General features: G+C 41.3%; 1 protein-coding gene across 1 annotated transcript; it reads right to left on the bottom strand.

Annotated features, from left to right (window-relative positions):
* Window positions 1-598: 598 nt before the first annotated feature.
* On the bottom strand, window positions 599-11,647 carry CYB5R2 (cytochrome b5 reductase 2). Its single transcript, XM_085300976.1, is given in 11 exon segments — window positions 599-811; window positions 2,675-2,790; window positions 3,453-3,528; window positions 4,215-4,302; window positions 5,731-5,757; window positions 5,759-5,841; window positions 5,844-5,859; window positions 7,382-7,419; window positions 7,422-7,481; window positions 10,116-10,188; window positions 11,345-11,647. Coding segments are annotated over 11 exon segments (1,053 nt in total). The 3' UTR covers window positions 599-638.
* Between the last annotated feature and the right edge of the window lie 1,468 nt (window positions 11,648-13,115).

The raw sequence follows: 13,115 nt of genomic DNA, 5'->3' as shown, positions 1-13,115 counted from the left end.
CAGGTAGTCAGCAATGACTGTTTAGCTAAGACAACAGTCTGTTGTTCTAACATGCTGTTAAAGACAGCATGAAATTATATAGTCCTCCTAAATAAATTTCACACTAAAGAACATTTCCATTATACTACTAAAGCAATTTGCCCATTACATAAATTCTGTTCAGGCACTTCTCAGTGATATACTAAAACTTCTTGCCTAGTCCCAGGTAAAAGACTACAAAATAACATTTTTAAAAAAGATTCCTCTTTGATCTCACTTTCGCAGGGATGCAGTAAAGAATTATCTGTAGAGCACAGTCCTGTAATCCTAGGCCAGGGACAACCCCACTGTCCAAAATTCCATACCCAATTAACAACCAATGGTTTCATCTTTGTGAGAACTTTTAAGTATAATTGGATAGGTAGGTCAGAGTTAATTAGAGAYGTAACATTTCATACTAACTTACAAAGTTAGTCTAAATTCTCGCACAGAATTTAAGATTATTTCTGAATTTCTTAGTACTAAAACAGTTGAAAGTAATTATGCAGCTAAAACAGAAATTGAAATGGGAAAAAAATGCACTGTTACATACCCATTGTTCAAGTTGAAAATATGCAGTACTTACTTAYGAAAAGGGTAGCACTTGACATCAGTGTTTGTTAACAAGCAAATGCGCTGCTGTTGGGATAGCCTAGTTTGTCCAGGTTGGGCTGACATGTGAAGTGAATCATAGGTGGTGGCCCACACATCAGAATGAGTGTCTCCTTGCCAGGGGAAGGGAGGTGGGTTCTAATCATGTCTGCAGTGATGAAGCCTGAACTGTACTTCCAGTCTGAAACAAAGAAATTACACTATTAATCTGAATCTTTCTTTGTACAGTCAGAATCTTATTCTTAAGTTTGTGTATTGTATTCACAAATAGCTGAAGAATCAGTACAGTTAGTTACACCGCATCAATATAAACAAAGATAAAAATTATATTGCTCACCAAGCTCAAACCTGGTGGTCCCATTTGAAAATAACAAGAATGAGGTAACAATGATCTGGTTGATAACGGTCTATATGCAGGCTTTCAGAACACACGATGCTCCTTCTGTGAAAAAAGAATCAGACTTAACAGAAATTAGTCTGCAGGGAGGAATAAACATGAAGAACAAATTAGCTTTCACAGTGGAAAGAGGTCATCCAGGGGAAGGTGTAGAGGGACAGATATTGAAGCCTCTGCCATTCAACGCATTTGTAAAAACCTGGAAAAGAGATCCAGTGGTGAGCTGACATATTTTGATAGAAGTTTTCAGTTCAAAGAACTGATGAAAAATATATATGTATATAAAATTACTTCAAGCTGTAATACCTTCTATCTGCCATTTTAAGCAAGCCAAGTAGGTAGGAAAAATAATCCTATCTTCTTATATAAAACTGTGCATTCTAGGCCAATTTATCAGGAGCAGTTTGTTGGGGGTTATGAAAACAGCAGCAGGCAAAATACAAATCAAACGTTAAGTAGTATTATGATAGGACAAGAGAACATAAACATGTCAAAGTAAAAACACACTTTGCCCATGTCTTCACTACTGCATGCAATTCTGATCTTATCATCTCAAGAAAGGACATAGCAGAGCTGGAAAAGGTTCAYAGACTAACAGCAAGGTTGAGTAAAGGTATGGAATCACTACTATGTGGGGAATGCCATCATTTTTCAGTACAGAAGAGACTGTAGGATGCGATATGATAGACATATGTAAAATGAGTGGCATACAGAGGGCTGGGAGGGATCTGTTCACATGCTCTTCCAACACAAGAGGAGGCAAAAGCAAACAATAAGTCATTCTTCACACAGAAGTAAATCCCTAACAGACTGCCTAAAGTTCATGTTGGCTCTGAGGAAGATACAGTAAATCCATAGAAAAGAAGTTCACTGACATTGTCCACTGTCCATATATGTAGATATATATTTGGCTCAGAACTGAGAACAGCCGAGGACTTCAAGAGGATCAGATCCTGTTGATTGCTCTTCCTCATGCATTTACATGCGGCCATTACTGACAAAGGTACAGATCTTTGGTTTGACTCTGGCTGTTCTTATGTCAAACAGTTATATAAAAACTCAGCTCACTTACTTACAACATGTGACTTTGAATGTCCACATTCCAAAAGTGATTCAGTAGATTTCTGCTTCTCCTTCCACTTCCAATACAGTGCAACACCAGCCCATAGTGCTTTTAACCTATAAGCATGACAACTGTATCGCTTCAGAATCTAACCTAGGCTGTGGCAAAACACAAAGATGTACATGTGATGTTTTTCAAGTATTAAGCAATTTAATTAAACAAAATGTTAACATAACCTGATTCAGCTCTGGAAAGGGGAGTCCAAAGCAAAACTGTAACTTTTGTTGCAAAGTCCAAAAAACTTGACACTTACAAAATGCATCCAAAAATCCACTGAGTAACATAGGTCTCATCCAAAGAAGGTTAATCATTAGATCTACCCGGCCTACCTGGTTTAGGTAGCCAGATGTGGTGTTGGAGTTTGTTTCTGAGGGTCTTTTGGTGGTGGTGGTGAGGAGCCTGTTGTTTTTAAAGATAGTGTAAGACTAGAAGATATTATAGTAATAACCACTTGAACAAAAGTCAAACTGTGGCTTTCATACAGTGAGGAGCAGAGGCATCCTCAGTGTGTACCAGTAGCCTACCCTGTGGAGGTCTGTCCAGTGTATATTACAGTGTGAACTGATCAGGATGCATCTTCGTGATGTCTTCTAGCTTGCCTCTCAGTAATATGTCTTTTTCTGTCTGCAAAAAAAGACAACTATTTAGTTCCAAACTATCTCAAGATGCTCTGTAATAYGAGCTCAGCTAGCATTTGGCAAGAAAAATGCCAACAATAGCTCATCCAAACAAAGTGGTTTTTTCCCCCCTTACACAATACASTATAAAACTTGTTTGTAAATTCAGATTATGAGCATTACTCCATATGAAAGGAGTAAGATGAATTGATGGATAAGGATCTGTTCACACTGTCTCTTCCAATACAGGAATTAGCGAGTATAAATGAAACTATAAGGAACAATATGAAAAAATAAATGAAAGGTGATTGTGGAAACTACGACAGCACTATGCAGTATTTATAGAGGGCTTTGTGGATAATTTTCTGATTCAGTTTCTCCTTCTTCAGTCATTTTAACCCAAGACAATATAATAAGAACTTACTTACATAATAACGAGTTCTTGCCTCTCCCCCCCTGTACCAGTCATTTTAAATACACCATCTCAGGTCATATTTTGTCACAAATGGATGACTGAACATAGGTCCAGAAGAACTCTTGAAGAGTACACTGCATGCTGAGTAGTATTTCTTCCAGGGTTCAATGTCATATCAGTTTCAAAAGCACAAAGGGCAGCAAAAAAGGGGGGGACAGCAAAAAAAGGGGGGCACTAAAGAAGGACAAACAAAAGATTCAGTATATTCACCTGATTAGCAAAAAGAAGGTGGAGTCCTTAGGATCCTTTGTGATCTGATGGATCAACTGCAACATAGGAGTTATTCCTATCCAAAATAAAGGAGTTTAAAAATAAGCATTTCCTTTGGCTCATGTAAGGCTACAGTTTCAAGTCTTACTGTTTCCTTCCTTCACTGGGAGCTTATTCTTTACAAGATTACATACTTCTGAACATCTAGTCCATGCCAGATATAGAGGTTTGGAGGTTTTGTTATTACAAACAGTTTCAAAAACAACAACAAAAATCAATGCTTGTACTTAGGGCTTCCCTCTTCAGCATTCTTTATCACATACAGTAACCTCAAAACATACTCATAAAATATTTTTTCTCATTGAGACCAAAGCTTGGAGAGGTGGGTGAAGTGACTTCCAGAGATCACAGAGTAAATCAAGACTGAAAACCCTGTGCTACCTCCTAGCAGAGTTCAAACCATCAGAATGCCCCAATATCAAACACTTGTGAAAAGAAATACAAGCTGGATTCTGAATCTCTCAGGATTAAAGAGAGAGGAAATCCACTGGGCAATCAGCTGCTAAGCAACATGACTTTGACTCAAGCATCAAATCCATTCAGCAGTACAAGTAGTGTTAGAGAACAGCTTAGACTGTGACCAGGAAAGTGATCTGCTACCATCTGCTACCAAATTACAGAGTGTTTGATGCTCCTCACAAGCATTTATGAAGACCATTTCATTCCCTAAAGCCACCCTCCATTTGATGAGAATAGTTTTACCTGTTCCTCCAGCTATCATCCCAAGAYGTTTTACAAACGTCTTTTGTGCTTCAGACTTCTTATCAGGCTTGATTAAAAAAAAACGTACCTAGAAGAAATATTTAAAACCTGTAAGTAAAGTAACTTCCCCCCTAAAAATTGGAAAAATTGGAAAGCTTCCACACGATTAAAACACTACTGCCTACCAATTAACTAATTAGGACAGATCTTCTGGAAATACCAAACGTGCTCAGTACAACATTAAGTGCAAAGGGTAGAAACTACTTTATGTCTCTGTATATCCAATCCTAGCTTTGAACAATTACTGTTAYAAATTACGCTGTGTAACAGGGACTCAAGGATTTGCGCATCACTGTCTAGAAAGCCACTCAGTAAATGTGAACACTAGCACCACGTATCTAGCCATTTATGTGTGTCCATGTTCAACAGATTTGTACTAAATCAGCATCAGGCAAGAACACCTAAAAAGATTAGAATCAGATATACTGCAGCATTCATTGAACTCTTTATTACTGTAATTCATTTCCAGTTAATGAGACCCTGTTGACACTGGCAGTCAGCTGGGAGACTACCTTCTAGTATTCTGTATTGAGAAGACCTTGCTGATTTCTGCTCTACACTTAGGTGTGCCACTGCTTCAAGATTCTTAGAAAATCAGACAAACCAAGTAGCAGCCCCCTGAAAAGTATCCTACATGAAAAGCATTTGACACATCCAATCATCTGTAAGAGACCTCTAACTAATAACAAGCTTTCCTAGCTACTTTATAGCAACAAAGCAGAGCAAAACCAAACACCTGTAAAACATGTATCATGGGTTTCCTCTGAAATATAATGGATTCAGTGTATTATTCATCGTAAAAGTTCTTAATTCAAAAGAGTACTGAGTACTTAACCCCCAAAGTAGGAACTTTGAATGCAAAATCCTTCTTAAGATCAATGCAAAATCTTTTGGTCTTTTACATATATCTTTAAAGATAATTACTTTTCCAAACTTACTATGTCCTCCCAACCAACTCAAACCTGATCTAATAATCAGTCAGCAGGTTATTCAGTAGCAAGGCTGTGATTCCCAGAGAGCATTTTAGGCCACAGTCTCCCTAGCTTAAGGTGCATCTGGAAGGTGCATATGTGTGTATATATATATATATATATRTGTGTGTGTGTGTGTGTGTGTATATATATATATGTATATATATATGTGTGTGTGTGTGTGTATATATATATATATAATATATGAGTTATTTCCAATGCAGTCTTCTCAGTGATATGCAACAGCAGATTATTCAGATCCAATTATACTTCCTGTGAATTATTTTCACAGGAGTAAAAGAACTAAGAGTACCTGTATTCTTAGTACACAAGTCCTCTTTCCCATCATAACCAGCTGGTCAAGATCAGGAGATGTGGATTTTCTCTTTTCTACAAAGTTGTCAAAGCTTAAAAAATATCTCTGAAAATAACCAGTACAAGTTTCTCCCCTTTGCTCTCCCATTTTCCACATTATGTCACAGTACCTGCCCCTTTATAGACAAGGAGTCCATTTGGCCCTCTGAAGTCAATAACATCCCCAATCTTCATGTTATCTAAGTACTGGGAYACCTTCCCACCTTCTGGAAATTTGGGTTCACATTTTTGTAGTAGACCTGTAAAAATAATTTCTATTATGTCATCCATTACCTTTCCTGCAGGCAATATTACAAACTGAAGAATAAATAATACATTGCAGGTATGAAATTTGGGATTGAGATCATTCTTTACTGTCATCTGTGTGTCCCTTGCAACGGAAGGGAGCCTAAATAAGTAAAAAGCTTTCTCATGCMTGTGTTTCTATGCCCTCTGCTAATAGCCTGGCTAATAGGAGTAGGTGGGAGGCAGATTACATACTGTGTCTTCATTTCACTGTTTTTGAGTAATAACCTTGTGTTACCCCATTTCTGTAATCTCTTATTCTGAAAATGGCACTGCTGCATCTTTTTCTTTTCATGAATTTCCCAGAGGCTCCAGCCATGTGATACCTTTTTCACATTTCAAAGCATATTAGAAATATTAAGTAGTTAACAGCAATTCACAATACCTCCAACACGAGGAGCAGAGAATACACACCTAGGGAGAAATAACCCTGGGCACTAGTACGAGCTGGGGGCTGACCTTCTGGAGAGCAGCTCTGCAGAGAAGGACCTGGGAGTGCTGGTGGATGACAGATTGACCCTGAGCCAGCAATGTGCCCTTGTGGCCAGGAAGGTCAATGGTATCCTGGGGTGCATTAGGAACAGTGTTGCCAGCAGGTCAAGGGAGGTGMTTCTGCCCCTCTACTCAGCCTTGGTAAGGCCTCATCTGGAGTACTGTGTCCAGTTCTGGGCTCCCCGGTACAAGAGAGACACGGAGCTACTGGAGAGAGTCCAGCATAGGGCTACAGAGATGATCAGAGGACTGGAGCACCTGCCCTASGAGGAACRGCTGYGAGAGCTRGGCCTCTTCAGCCTGGGGAAGAGAAGACTGAGGRGGGATCTCATCAACGTGTWYAAGTACCTGAAGGGAGGGTGTCAAGGGGACAGGGAGAAACTATTTTCAGTTGTCCCATGCGACACGACAAGAGGCAAAATGGGTACAAACTGAAGCACAGGAAGTTCYGCCTGAACCTGAGGGGGAATTTCTTCATGGCGAGTGGCACAGGTTGCCCAGAGAGGATGTGGAGTCTCCTTCTCTGGAGATCTTCAAGGCCCGCCTGAATGTAACCCTGTCTAACATGCTCTAGGTGACCCTGCTGAGCAGAGAGGTTGGACTGGATGATCTCCAGAGGTCCCTTCCAACCTTACTGATTCTATGATTAAGGGAGAGTGATCACTATCTATTTTGTTGCCAGAAAAATACTAGGAAAGTTCCTTCATTATTGCCAAAGGAATAATTCCTTTCCCTCTTTCCCTACCTCAGCTACCTCTTAGTGACATGCAGGAGATTTAAAAGACACAACTTACTTTTCAAGGATAACATGCAACATACTGGTTTGCCATGAAGCCATTATACGCGAAAGAAGATCAACCAAAAAAGGCTCTACATTTCACTGAAATATAATACTTCCCTTTCTAGGCAGAAAGAATTTTGTACCTTTGGGCAGTCATCATATCCAGTTAGCAATTTATCTATATAAAGGGAACAAAAAATTACCTTTATAATTAAATCAACACAACCTTTTGTCTCATCACTGGGGTATAGGCTCGGATCACCAGATTACCATTGATTTTTGCAGAAAGGTAAACAAGCTGGCCTAAGAAAAAAGAATTAAAATCTGATTATCTATTTTTCATCCCTGATTTTCAAAYTTTTTTTAGACCTAGAGGATAAGAGAGAAAAACGGGTATTTTAACACCTTAAACATAAGCAATGATGGAAAAAATCTTTACAATAAAAAAGCCGTATCAAACATCTTTTCTCTGTTATTTTTACCTAGCCTCTGAATCTAGACAGAAAATAAGTTTCTGTAAATAGTTTAACAATCCATGATTTTCACAGCACATTATCATCATAGAATGCACCAAACATGCATGTGTGCACGCTCCTCCTCCAGGTAAGAGCCAAAGAGCTCTTCTTTTCTCCAGTCACAATAAACTACAATCTCCCTTATTTTTGTCCCTAAGAGTTATTAGTTGTTATCAATGGCTGTTATAGATGATCAAAAAATTTTTTGTCTGGCATGGTAAGTTTTGCTATCCTCAACTTATATTGTGATGCTGTTTTGCATTACATTACTTTGTATTATGTATTAACACCAGATAATGTACTGCTGAAAAAGTAATCTATTTAATAACTGTAACTCCTATATCTTTTTTCCAGTTTAAACAGCCAGTTAGCAGAGGGGACAATATTTTACTTGTTAACTTCCTCATATTATACTTCCTCTGGTGTAAACATTTGGGTTTTTGTAGTAAAAGTTTTCTTGAAACTCAACCATGTAACATTTTTATAGCACATACTTTGTGGGATTTTCTATTCTATAAATAGATTTGATATTTAACTAATAAAAAAGTAGGATTTGGTTAGTGCTGCTACTGAGCCTGGTAAACATCAGTACAGCTCCTATTTTCTTCAGGAACAGTTTGATTTCTGGAACATGGGAAAACAGAGGAGAACCAGTAYGTTACAGATTCAAGGATAAGATACTAGAAAGTAGGAAATTTATGATAAAATAGTGATACAGAAAGTTTGTTGCTCATTCACAAGCACTGTCTACACTTTGAATTCTGCTGTTCATGTGTACATTAACATAGTGAAAGTAAGGATGCTTAAGTTTATATATATTAAAAGTAAGTATAGTGGTCTAATAGCAGCAGCCTCTCAAAGCAAACTTTCCCAAAGATTTTGCATCAAAATGTCATGAACAAAGCCTTTGACCCACACTCTTCCACTACARCTCCTATCTCCCTAACTGCAAGAACATGACCTAACTAACAGCTGCTGCTTCCACAGCTGCACTGAACTTGTACCCCTGCTCACTGTGTCCCCAAAGTGCCAAATTCACCAGCCTAATGCTCCAGCACACAGTCTCTAAAGGTACCTGTTTATTTCAGATGAGTAAGGGTCCTAAAACACCTTGCTAAAAGTAATCTCCCCAACCAAACAGCATTAATCTATAGGGTTGTACATAGGAACAAAAAGCAGGAACAATACCATCAGAAAATACTTTATTTTTTAGCACAATGATCCTAGTAAAAAGCAGAAAGCTAAAATCCCCAGAGAGCCATCTGGCCTGTGTAAAGTTTCAGGACCTTATTCCTGCGTTGTTAAGAATAAACTTGGGACAAGTGCAAACACACACTGTGAAGCACTTCTCATATTCATTTACCATTTGTCTAGTTGCACAGACAGTCCAATTACACTTTTCCACATAAGCCAGAAGGAAGCCTTAAGAGACTGCTGCCCTTGACAGGCAGCATGCAAGAAGGATGTGCTCACAGGGYGCAAACCTGGATGCAGCAAGCAAAGCTGTCAAGCACAGTACAGACGAACAAGCCAGTATTATCTGCCACCTTTGCAGATCAAAAAGAGAGACAATTACTGCTAGTTTAAGGTCCAAGGTTTAGTGCCACCAGTTTTGCAGGGCACAGTAAAGAAACTGTGCCAATCCTAGACTGAAATGAACTTTATGCTACAGAAAGCAAGCCAAAGTTGGAGGCATATATATAAACACATGTAAATACATGAACAGAAAATGCTCCAAATATTGCAGTATCTTTTACATAGAGTAATCACACTTTCCCCATTGCCTGTGTACAGCATATTTACAAGCTTCCAAGTCAGCAGAGTTGCTAAAACAGTGCAACTGTTTTAGTTAAAAGCATGAGTACAGCTGACAGTAACATGTCCGTGACCAGCTTCCAACAAGCTACTCTGAGCACTGCCAGCACCATAGGAGCAGCAAGCACAATCTCAAAARTACACTTTAGGCAACCTTCTCAGGCCTCTATTATATTACTGCCATACTACTGTAAGCACCTTCTAGCTGTTATCATTACTACAGCTAAGGTACAAACCCAACTGAGGGCACCAGAGACCAAAACCAGAACGCAAATAACAAGCACTAAGAACCTGGACAGACACCATCTTGTTTATGTCCTGACTAGTGGGTAACTCAGGCCCCAGTTCAGTTTCACTATTCTCATTCTAAAGCTATACCAGGCAACTGAACACAATAATAAAATGCACACGGAAGATAAGAAGTATGACCCATGTAAAATCTAACATTTCTCTCTGACACAGCAGCTTTCAGATACAGTTTTTAACTCCTCGCTTTGCTGAGCCCTAAATTCYCATCTTCTTTAGAGATAGTTAGAAGACCTAGAACTATGAAAAGKAATAAATCCTAAAATCATAAATAAAAATAGAGACATGTTTCAGTATTTACCTACAGGCAATCCTAATACATTATCTAGTGAAGGTAGCCTAAACCGGAATTTCTTAGTATTGTGACTAATTTCCTAATGAAAAAAACAAGGACATACAGAATGAGGTCACCCTCAAAATCAACAGGACATACTTTGGTGAACCTCTTCTTTGTTAGTATGCAATGAAAGGACACAGAAATGACTTTCAAAATAAAGTTTAAAGATAAGTTTTAGAGTCCAAGTCTTTTCCTCTTAAGAGTGACTCTTGCCTGATTCTGCAATCCCTATAGCATCTTTATGTAACCAAAGTATGTAAATCCTCTGTTACCCAAGGCCATTAAGCACATTTCACACTTTTCAGCCAAGGCAAGACACAACACGCAGAAGCACAGGCTGCTAGGCTCATTTCCCATCGACAGCAATCAAGGGAGAAACATGGCTCCAAATTAGAGTTTAAATGCACAGAGAAATCAGCCCAACCTTTCTTTGAAGTAACTACAGAACTATCATAGAATCACAGAATCAGTAAGGTTGGAAGGGACCTCTGAAGATCATCTAGTCCAACCCCCTGCTCAAGCAGCATCACCTAGAACACATTAGACAGGGTTGCATCCAGGCAGGCCTTGAACTCATCTCCAGAGAAGGAGATTCCACAACCTTCCTGGGCAACCTGTGCCAGGGCTCCGTCACTCTCACAGTGAAGAAATTCCCCCTCACGCTCAGGCAGAACTTCCTGTGCTTCAGTTTCTGCCCACTACCTCTTGTCGTGTCACACCGGACAACTGAAAAGAGTTTGTCCCCGTCCCCTTGGCACCCTCCCTTCAGGTACTTGTACACATTGATAAGATCCCCCCTCAGTCTTCTCTTCCCCACGCTGAAGAGGCCCAGTTCTCGCARCCTACAGTGCAAGCGTAAATTTTTTCAGGAATCCCACTCTACCCTGGAGTAACATCTCACCCCGGCTGTGGGCAGCCACCGCTGCCCTCTGAGGGCAAGGCAGGTTTCTCTGTCCCCCAAGTCCAGAGGAGCCTGCGACTCACCGCGGCCAGCAGACCCTCCCTGCGCCAACCGTCCGCCCAACCGCCCCCCACGCGTCTCCCCCTTCCCCCGGCGCCAACGGTCCGACCAACCGCCCCCCGGCAACGGTCCGCGCGCGCCTCCCCCTCCCCCTGGAGCCAACGGTCCGACCAACCGCCCCCCGCCCCAGGGCAACGGTCCGCCCCCACCCCGGGCCAACGGTCCAACCAACCGCCCTGTGTGTCGGGCCGACGGCTGGCCCCCACGATCCCGGGGCAGCACGGGGCGCTCGGCATCTCTTTGTCCAGCAGCGCCAGCGCGTTTCGCGTGCGGGTCCCGCAAAGTGACGCGGCCCTTCCTCCTCCGCCCTGCGCGTCTGGCCAGGAGCAGCACGGCGGACGCCGCTATCACGGCCACGGCGATGGCCACAGGGGCATCCTGCAAAAGAAGAGCAGGCGCGGCGGTCAGGAGCAGCCCGACAGGGGCCTCGCCACCGGTCCCCCGCGCCGCCGGCCCTCACCCCCAGCACCTCCATGGCGGCTGCCCGCAGCGGCCCCGGGCGAGCAGCGCTCCCGCCGCGCCCAGCCCGGCCCGCCCCTGGGCGCCGGGGCAGGGCGGCCGCGACTGCTGCTGCTTTCACAGCCGAGCACTGCAAGCAGCCAGCCCAACTGGGCAAAAAACCGGGGACAGAAAAAGCCACAAAATCCAGTTCTGCAATGTAGACACAGTCATGGCTACAGTCCTTTTTCCTCCCTGCAGTCCCCTACCCTCAATTTCCATTGCCTTCACGTCCAAGCAGCAGAAAACAACTGATGCAGGAGTTCTGGTCCGGTCCCAGTTTACCACAGTCTGTCCTGTAAAAACAAAGTCACAAGTGAAGAGGGTATCTTTCATTCATGCCACAAGCACATTCAGATAAAACTTGTTTTCATGCACAAACATCCTCCCTCAAAACTGCAAATCCCAACGAAAAACCACTACGCCTGCAACAAGATTAACAGTAAGGAGTGCTTTACAGTGCCTGGGGACCCGGGGAGAGGCGGCGCTCATTGCCCGGCTTTGCATTTGCTGTGCTCTCTGCAGGTTGTGAGATGCACTACAGTCCACAGTCCGTGTTGCCAGATCCTGACAATCAATCAACTAACAGGGAAAGCAGCTAGGGAAAGGGGGCAGGAATGCTCAACTTCAGCTCCTGTGGTGGGGGGAAATTCTTTCCTATTTTCTTCTCCATCCAATGGGCAAAAATTTTACATATTGACAAGCAGTACTAACGTAGTATTTGGTATCTGTGGACTTTAGATTGTTTCCCCCACAAAACATGAGGCTAAGTATCATTATTCCATCTACAGAGTGCAGAACAGGAGCACAGAGCTGGTGACACATAAAAGTCAATTAAGAAAAAAATAAAAGTCTCTGAAGTCCAAGTCCATGCCACTAGGTTCAGATTAGTTTATCTAAAATAAAAGCATGCCCATAGCACACAGACATCTTTATAATAAGGATAAAAAAAAAAAAAATCGAACCTATGGGGAAAGAATGCCAGAAATAACTTCACAGTGTGCCAAGTTGTAGASAGTGATACAAGAAGGAAATAAAATATTTGATGTATTAATTTTTTGAATGATTGCATTGTCACTTCTAAAAGGAATTGAAAGAAAAATGTATATTCAATCTCTTGTGTTAATGATTATGGAAGGCCAGAAGATTTACTAACACCATTCTTTTTTAATCCTTCTTTTGTTACTACTGTTTTTTTCTCACCTGACTTCAAAAGCAAGGAAATCAATACCAAAATACAATTCAATTCTTTATTATGCAGGCTGCCGAAAATAGAGAGGGTCAGAGGGGTATGTTATATCTTGATGTGTATATCAACATTTGTTGAAGTAAATGAACTCCCTAAGTCAGCATCACAGGTGGCCGCTATCCTCAGAATATCAAAACTGAGCCTAGAAACTCCAGGCCTGAAYAACCCATTTTCCATGATTATGGGTACTAGATTC

Source organism: Rhea americana, unplaced genomic scaffold (genome assembly GCF_003343005.1).
Source record: "Rhea americana isolate MKP2758 unplaced genomic scaffold, rheAme1 scaffold_17, whole genome shotgun sequence".
Classification (NCBI taxonomy): Eukaryota; Metazoa; Chordata; class Aves; order Rheiformes; family Rheidae; genus Rhea; species Rhea americana.
The sequence above is the reverse complement of the archived record's forward strand: the minus strand, read 5'-3'. Positions and strand labels throughout refer to the sequence as shown.